General features: G+C 44.2%; 1 protein-coding gene across 3 annotated transcripts in view; it reads right to left on the bottom strand.

Moving 5' to 3' along the window:
* Positions 1-327: 327 nt before the first annotated feature.
* The window catches only part of LOC124121268 (ceramide synthase 2-like), a 52,142-nt gene continuing 43,547 nt past the window's right edge, over positions 328-8,922 (bottom strand). The window contains exons 8-10 of one of the 3 annotated variants that reach the window (XM_048387291.1): positions 5,161-5,267; positions 3,890-4,046; positions 328-1,950 (exon numbers count right to left, since the gene is read on the bottom strand). In XM_048387291.1, coding sequence (XP_048243248.1) covers positions 1,804-1,950; positions 3,890-4,046; positions 5,161-5,267 — 411 coding nt within the window. In that variant the 3' untranslated portion in view covers positions 328-1,803. Of the gene's footprint in view, positions 1,951-3,889; positions 4,047-4,500; positions 5,127-5,160; positions 5,268-8,922 lie in introns of those variants that run through there. The other 2 variants (XR_007218921.1, XR_007218922.1) reach the window with 2 other exon arrangements.

Here is an 8,922-nt window from a genome sequence, read left to right as displayed (position 1 = left end):
GTTACATGCAGTTAACCAGCTCAGCATGTACAGGCAGTGTTCAGGATTCCTGTCCGGAAACACCAGGATTGGCTCATGCACTTAATATATCTGTCCAAAATTCTTGTTGGTACCGGCTGTGGCCAGGGGAGCTAACTCTATTCTCCAAATATCTAACTAATCAGAGTGAATACATTTGAATACACCAAAACCTGGACATACTTGTGAACAAACTTCATGAACAGGAAATGTATAATTAAAAATGTAAGGATTACTTTCCCATGACTACATCTTTACATTGACTTGTGCTTGACCTATTGATGTCAAAGGGAAAGGTTATACTCATTCTTTGCATATTATACTATTTTCTTGTAACTTTTTCAAATGCATGATTTCAACAGCATATGACTAAAATATGTGAAAGTCAGACTTCAATGAACAAATAGCTAAACATTTTCAATCGGCATATGGAAATAATATTTTACAACTTTTTTGCCTTTATTTTCAATTCAAATGTGGTCCCTCTCTCAAAATCTCCTTTAATAAGTCCAAGTAAAAAGCTGCCTTGAAGATGGTTGACATTATTTTCACATAATAACATTTTTTTCTGGTAGTGGTTTATGCTCTTTGTTAAAACTGAAATGTGGTTCCTCTCTCTTGTTTCTGTATGCAGGATATCTTCAAGAAGGACCACATCCTTAAAATCAAATTGTATCACTGTAATACAATTAAAACAGACTTTCTCTTAGTTATACATGGCATCAGACATCATAGAGAAATATGTCCACAGATATTGGGGGTTTCAAAGTCTGACAACTGAGATTGATACGAAACAACCAAAGCTAGCTCCAAGGCACTTGAATACAATAGAGTTACCTCCCCTATTCACATTTCAGAAATCATTTGGACTGAGAAAAATATTGCTGCTGCTGTGCATACATATCATGTGACATGCACCCCTGCAAACCAGGGCCATGTTCCACAAAGCAGTCATAGCCCTATTACAATCTATGGTCTGCACAACACGATCAATCAATCAGAATTGAAATGAAAAACTCCATTACTATATTTTGCAGACAGGAAAGTAAAGGTTTGAGCATGATCTACTGCAACAAACTAGAAGTCTAGTTCCTTGATGGTGCCATCTATAGCACAGTTGTCTTCAGTACAAGATATGCCGAACATGGGACATCCAACACTGTGACAGTGTGTCACTTTTCCAACATGTCAACGGGTCAATAGTCCTCGGCAGTGCATTCAACACATAAGCAGAACAAGCAACAGAATATTTGTGGTTATGTTAAGGAGGAGACTAAGCCTGGAGACTTGACATAATATTGGTCACATGAAATACTAAATTCGTCAGCTTGTTCAATCAGAATTTGAACCTGAGTTTAATGTAGAAATTATATAGATGGAACGTTAGCTGACACTACAGCCTCAAACTTGACTTTTCTCCTCATTTTCTTTTTTCAAACAAAATCATCTTAAATATGATAAATATTTAGGAACACACATGCATAAACCTTAACTTCTTGTGATCTAATATGAAAACTACCATGCAGGCCCATTCTTAACTGTACATGTCAAGTTCTGATTACAATGGCACTACATAAGTCTGAAGCCAGCCCTTGACAGCATTAAGGAATATATATGCATTCAAGGTAAACAACTTGAACACTCTATGGTGCTGTCATTGGTGTACTAGTAGCATGAGTCACATAACGACAAAGAGGTGAAGTCTAGACTGTGCAGGCGGTGGACAGAGCGTCGCAGCCTCTCCAGGACTGGCGTGCTCCCCTGAGGTAGAGTGCCACACTTCACCTAGCTGTCATGGTTTCGTATCAGACGGGGTATTGTCACGCCGTTCATCACTGGTTTGCTTGGAGTATTGTTGGAACATTCTTCGTCACTCTCGCTGAATGAAATATCTTCCATATCACTTGTGTCACTGCGTATATCACGCTCGATCTGAAACATCAGTGAAATGTGCATTCATTTAGTTGTTCAAAAACAGACTATTGCAGAAGCTAGACCTACTTGGCCATCAGACCACTAAGACAACCTGTAATTAAGGTGTTTCATCTCCATGGCAAGGACTGCACATGCCAAGTTTCTCAGTTTACTTGATTTCATCATATTTCATTAACTTCTCAGTGTAGCTATTCAGACTGCAAAATGAAAACACAGCACTATTTGGAAAAACCCAAATAACCTTGTGTCCGCGTCAAAGTGAGTGCCAGCAGTTTGACTCCAATACACCAGCTGCAGCAGTGTGGCCCGCTAGTTATACTAGTTGTCAGTTCTATGCCAGTGGTTGAAATCATGATGGCACAAAACCATCCAAGTCATTCACTTGCACCCACTCCCTCCACATCAGCCCGCCCCGACAACAAGCACGGGATGCTGCTACAGAATGCAGTGTCTCACACCAGGGCTTCAAAAAACTTTTTGAGCAATTGAGTTTTTACTCTAGGGTTTCTATTTTAATTGGGTTACAGTGGTCCCTCGTTATTGCGCTCTTCGATATAGCGCTAACTCGGTTATAGAGCGCGGTAAAGCATGGCTCCCCAAATTTACTAACATTTTTAATAAACTCAAGTTTTCCAATGACACGATGTTTTCCCCCATCTCAGAAAACTTTATCAGCTGATCACTGCGATCACGTAACACCGGAAATACCAGTCAACAAATCCGAACTGAAGTATGCAATTTAATCTTATTATTATAATATCTGGTAATAAAATGTTTTTCATTGTTTACCTGGTCTAATGTTTGCAATATATTTTATTAATTATATTCAAAATTTCATTCAATAATTATAATAATGTTTACAATAATTTCGGCGAAATCCTATGCGAAGTGATCGGTAGGCTAGATTGCACAACTCACCGTTATTTACAGCAACCACGGTCAGATTACTGCTATTGATGCCTTGAAACAAACTTTAGTTGCAAGAGAATGGATACACATGTCATAAAGGCCATACCATGACTCGCGAAAAGTCATATTTGAGGCAGTTTGACTATTCAATGTCAACATAACGTTTTCACAATCAAAATACATGTAGCGCAGGAAGTTTCTTCCGACCATTGCATCAAAATTCTTTGAAGTTGTATCATTGGGTACGGTTTAACTGAATCACCGGTAGATTGGGAGGAAACGTGTGCACAGCTGATTGCTATTTCCGGCTTAGTTTATGAGAAAATACACTCAGTAATCTTAATCTCTGCATATAAAACAATGCTTTTGAAAGCAGGAAATACATTTTAAATGGTAAATCATCATGTCTAATGATGTTTTAAAACAAATTTCATACTTTTATTGTCCAATTGCGTTATACCTGTTTATTCACCTGAATTCGCTTCATTGGGTATTTACGTGTGATGTTTTTATACATTTGAGTTTTTCATTTAATGCATGTGTTTCTGTACACGAGTTAATGAAATTAATTTGGTTTTCAATATTTTTGGGGGATATTTTACTCAAATACGTTGCTTATCTGTAGCTTTGCCGACACTGACCTAAATATGTCAGTGGTCTAGACCAAATAAGGCTTTAAAAGGTATTACTTCAAAGCGCAATTGGAAAGGAAACCAGTCAAGAAGGTAACCACTGTACCATGGAGGGTTGTTTAGGTTGGTTGCAGGTTTTGCTTAAGAGTTTAGAGTCAAGCTATTGCTGATTTCAAAACATGTACAAATTTAAATTACTTTGTTCACCCCCAAATAACACCAGATCACAGGACCAGCTGTTATTTAGTTTAATGGTCCTTAAGAAAAAATGCTAGACTCCGACCAGCAGACCAGTGTTCTTGACAAACAGTGGAATGGCCACGGAGGTTCACATAGAGCAATGTGACAACACCAGACTAAGTGACTTGTGCCACTGGTGGTGCAGGCAGCCTTACCGATCCCTTGGTAACTTTCATGATTATCACTCGCAGTATGAAGTATGTCCACAGAATGTGTAGAACTTGCAGGACAGCCAGCAGAAAGTTGAACAGCCAAAAGCATGTCCCCACCGAAACATAGTCATGTACTTCAAAGTAGGTCGTCTTTAATATCCTGTAACATTATTTACAGAGATGAAGTATTCACAGATATCAACACAATAAAACAGTTCACTGGCATCACTGAAACAGAGTTCATGAAATGTTGTTTGGCAGTTTTGACCATAATTTTGTCTTGACTTCACTTTACTGTGTAAATTATTAACCTGCATTTGAAAATGAAAAAAAAGATAGACATGTTTACAAAACTGGTAGATGAAATATTCGCAAGTGAATTCCAATCAGAAGTATTCAAAATATTGTGTACACAAGCCTTGATAACACAGTGAGTGACCTTCACCTTCAAACACACACAATCATTTGTCACAAATATTCTCATCACTGATGAAGTCTCTGCCACCTCTCCAAATTCCAGCAAACACCTGATGCAGCGCCCTTTCACCAAGGCTACTGAATTTTCAGTGAGCAGAAGGGTGCCAGTTAACAGCCAGTTGGTGACAGTGACTCACCTGTAGGGGTAGAGGTACAGACGACAGAACACCCAGATCAGGATGAAGTTAGTAATAGTGGCTCACCTGAAGGGGTAGAGGTACAGACGACAGAACACCCAGATCAGGATGAAGTTAGTTATAGTGGCTCACCTGAAGGGGTAGAGGTACAGACGACAGAACACCCAGATCAGGATGAAGTAAGTAATAGTGGCTCACCTGAAGGGGTAGAGGTACAGACGACACAACACCCAGATCAGGATGAAGTAAGTTATAGTGGCTCACCTGAAGGGGTAGAGGTACAGACGACAGAACACCCAGATCAGGATGAAGTAAGTTATAGTGGCTCACCTGAAGGGGTAGAGGTACAAACGACAGAACACCCAGATCAGGATGAAGTTAGTAATAGTGGCTCACCTGAAGGGGTAGAGGTACAGACGACAGAACACCCAGATCAGGATGAAGTAAGTTATAGTGGCTCACCTGAAGGGGTAGAGGTACAGACGACAGAACACCCAGATCAGGATGAAGTTAGTAATAGTGGCTCACCTGAAGGGGTAGAGGTACAGACGACAGAACACCAAGATCAGGATGAAGTAAGTTATAGTGGCTCACCTGTAGGGGTAGAGGTACAGACGACAGAACACCCAGATCAGGATGAAGTTAGTAATAGTGGCTCACCTGAAGGGGTAGAGGTACAGACGACAGAACACCCAGATCAGGATGAAGATGAAGAACAACACTTCACAGAGCATCTGCTTCTTGAGGTATTTGGCCATCTTAGCTGCCTGAACAGAGACAACATCTACATGTTTAGCACAGGACATTCCTACAGGACATTGATGCCACATGTATAGCATGGGACATTAAACATTCCTACAGGACATAGATGTCCACATGTATAGCATAGGACATTAAACATTCCTACAGAACATTGATGCCACATGTATAGCACACGACATTAAACATTCCTACAGGACATGGCTGTCCACATGTACAGCACATGACATTAAACATTCCTACAGAACATTGATGTCCACATGTATAGCACACGACATTAAACATTCTTACAGGACATGGATGTCCACATGTATAGCATTGGACATTAAACATTCCTACAGGACATGGATGTCCACATGTATAGCACACGACATTAAACATTCCTACAGAACATTGATGCCACATGTATAGCATTGGACATAAAACATTCTTACAGGACATGGATGTCCACATGTATAGCACACGACATTAAACATTCCTACAGAACATTGATGCCACATGTATAGCATTGGACATAAAACATTCTTACAGAACATTGATGCCACATGTATAGCACACGACATTAAACATTCCTACAGGACATGGACGTCCACATGTATAGCATAGGACATTAAACATTCCTACAGAACATTGATGCCACATGTATAGCACACGACATTAAACATTCTTACAGGACATAGATGTCCACATGAATAGCATTGGACATTAAACATTCCTACAGGACATGGATGTCCACATGTATAGCACACGACATTAAACATTCTTACAGGACATTGATGCCACATGTATAGCACACGACATTAAACATTCCTACAGAACATTGATGCCACATGTACAGCACATGACATTAAACATTCCTACAGGACATAGATGTCCACATGTATAGCACATGACATTAAACATTCCTACAGGACATTGATGCCACATGTATAGCACATGACATTAAACATTCCTACAGGACATGGATGTCCACATGTATAGCACACGACATTAAACATTCTTACAGGACATGGACGTCCACATGTATAGCATAGGACATTAAACATTCCTACAGGACATTGATGCCACATGTATAGCATAGGACATTAAACATTCCTACAGGACATGGATGTCCACATGTATAGCACACGACATTAAACATTCCTACAGGACATGGACGTCCACATGTATAGCATAGGACATTAAACATTCCTACAGAACATTGATGCCACATGTATAGCACACGACATTAAACATTCTTACAGGACATAGATGTCCACATGTATAGCATTGGACAATAAACATTCCTACAGGACATGGATGTCCACATGTATAGCATAGGACATTAAACATTCCTACAGGACATGGATGTCACATGTATAGCATATGACATTAAACATTCCTACAGAACATTGATGCCACATGTATAGCACACGACATTAAACATTCCTACAGGACATGGATGTCCACATGTATAGCACACGACATTAAACATTCCTACAGAACATTGATGCCACATGTATAGCATTGGACATTAAACATTCTTACAGGACATGGACGTCCACATGTATAGCATTGGACATTAAACATTCCTACAGGACATGGATGTCCACATGTATAGCATTGGACATTAAACATTCCTACAGAACATTGATGCCACATGTATAGCATTGGACATTAAACATTCCTACAGAACATTGATGCCACATGTATAGCATTGGACATTAAACATTCCTACAGAACATCCTACACCCAATTCTCATCGATACTTGTCAATTACTAGATTGTAGAAGAGGTGGTGGAGGGAGGAAGAGGAGGTGGTGAAGAAGGAGGAGGAGGTAGAAGAGGTGGTGGAGGGAGGGGGAGAGGAGGGGGTGGAGCAGGTGGAGGTAGAAGAGGTGGTGGAGGGAGAAGGAAGAGGACGTGGTAAAGAAGGAGGAGGAGGTAGAAGAGGTGGCGGAGGGAGGGGGTGGAGCAGGTGGAGATAGAAGAGGTGGTGGAGGGAGAGGGGAGAGGAGGTGGTGAAGAAGGAGGAGGAGGTAGAAGAGGTGGTGGAGGGAGGGGGTGGAGCAGGTGGAGATAGAAGAGGTGGTGGAGGGAGAGGGGAGAGGAGGTGGTGAAGAAGGAGGAGGAGGTAGAAGAGGTGGTGGAGGGAGGGGGTGGAGCAGGTGGAGATAGAAGAGGTGGTGGAGGGAGAGGGGAGAGGAGGTGGTGAAGAAGGAGGAGGAGGTAGAAGAGGTGGTGGAGGGAGGGGGAGAGGAGGGGGTGGAGCAGGTGGAGGTAGAAGAGGTGGTGGAGGGAGAAGGAAGAGGAGGTGGTGAAGAAGGAGGAGGAGGTAGAAGAGGTGGTGGAGGGAGGGGGAGAGGAGGGGGTGGAGCAGGTGGAGGTAGAAGAGGTGGTGGAGGGAGGAAGAGGAGGTGGTGAAGAAGGAGGAGGAGGTAGAAGAGGTGGTGGAGGGAGGGGGAGAGGAGGGGGTGGAGCAGGTGGAGGTAGAAGAGGTGGTGGAGGGAGAAGGAAGAGGAGGTGGTGAAGAAGGAGGAGGAGGTAGAAGAGGTGGTGGAGGGAGGGGGAGAGGAGGGGGTGGAGCAGGTGGAGGTAGAAGAGGTGGTGGAGGGAGAGGGGAGAGGAGGTGGTGAAGAAGGAGGAGGAGGTAGAAGAGGTGGTGGAGGGAGGGGGAGAGGAGGGGGTGGAGCAGGTGGAGGTAGAAGAGGTGGTGGAGGGAGAGGGGAGAGGAGGTGGTGAAGAAGGAGGAGGAGGTAGAAGAGGTGGTGGAGGGAGGGGGTGGAGCAGGTGGAGATAGAAGAGGTGGTGGAGGGAGAGGGGAGAGGAGGTGGTGAAGAAGGAGGAGGAGGTAGAAGAGGTGGTGGAGGGAGGGGGAGAGGAGGGGGTGGAGCAGGTGGAGGTAGAAGAGGTGGTGGAGGGAGAAGGAAGAGGAGGTGGTGAAGAAGGAGGAGGAGGTAGAAGAGGTGGTGGAGGGAGGGGGAGAGGAGGGGGTGGAGCAGGTGGAGGTAGAAGAGGTGGTGGAGGGAGAGGGGAGAGGAGGTGGTGAAGAAGGAGGAGGAGGTAGAAGAGGTGGTGGAGGGAGGGGGTGGAGCAGGTGGAGATAGAAGAGGTGGTGGAGGGAGAGGGGAGAGGAGGTGGTGAAGAAGGAGGAGGAGGTAGAAGAGGTGGTGGAGGGAGGGGGAGAGGAGGGGGTGGAGCAGGTGGAGGTAGAAGAGGTGGTGGAGGGAGAAGGAAGAGGAGGTGGTGAAGAAGGAGGAGGAGGTAGAAGAGGTGGTGGAGGGAGGGGGAGAGGAGGGGGTGGAGCAGGTGGAGGTAGAAGAGGTGGTGGAGGGAGGGGGTGGAGCAGGTGGAGGTAGAAGAGGTGGTTGAGGGAGAAGGAAGAGGAGGTGACGAAGAAGGAGGAGGAGGTAGAAGAGGTGGTGGAGGGAGGGGGAGAGGAGGGGGTGGAGCAGGTGGAGGTAGAAGAGGTGGTGGAGGGAGAAGGAAGAGGAGGTGGTGAAGAAGGAGGAGGAGGTAGAAGAGGTGGTTGAGGGAGGGGGAGAGGAGGGGGTGGAGCAGGTGGAGGTAGAAGAGGTGGTGGAGGGAGAAGGAAGAGGAGGTGGTGAAGAAGGAGGAGGAGGTAGAAGAGGTGGTGGAGGGAGGGGGAGAGGAGGGGGTGGAGCAGGTGGAGGTAGAAGAGGT

This window comes from Haliotis rufescens, unplaced genomic scaffold, assembly GCF_023055435.1.
Source record: "Haliotis rufescens isolate VD_foot unplaced genomic scaffold, xgHalRufe1.0.p SCAF_10, whole genome shotgun sequence".
NCBI classification, from domain to species: Eukaryota; Metazoa; Mollusca; class Gastropoda; order Lepetellida; family Haliotidae; genus Haliotis; species Haliotis rufescens.
Note: the sequence above shows the minus strand (reverse complement) of the source record. Positions and strands in the feature narration are given on the sequence as shown.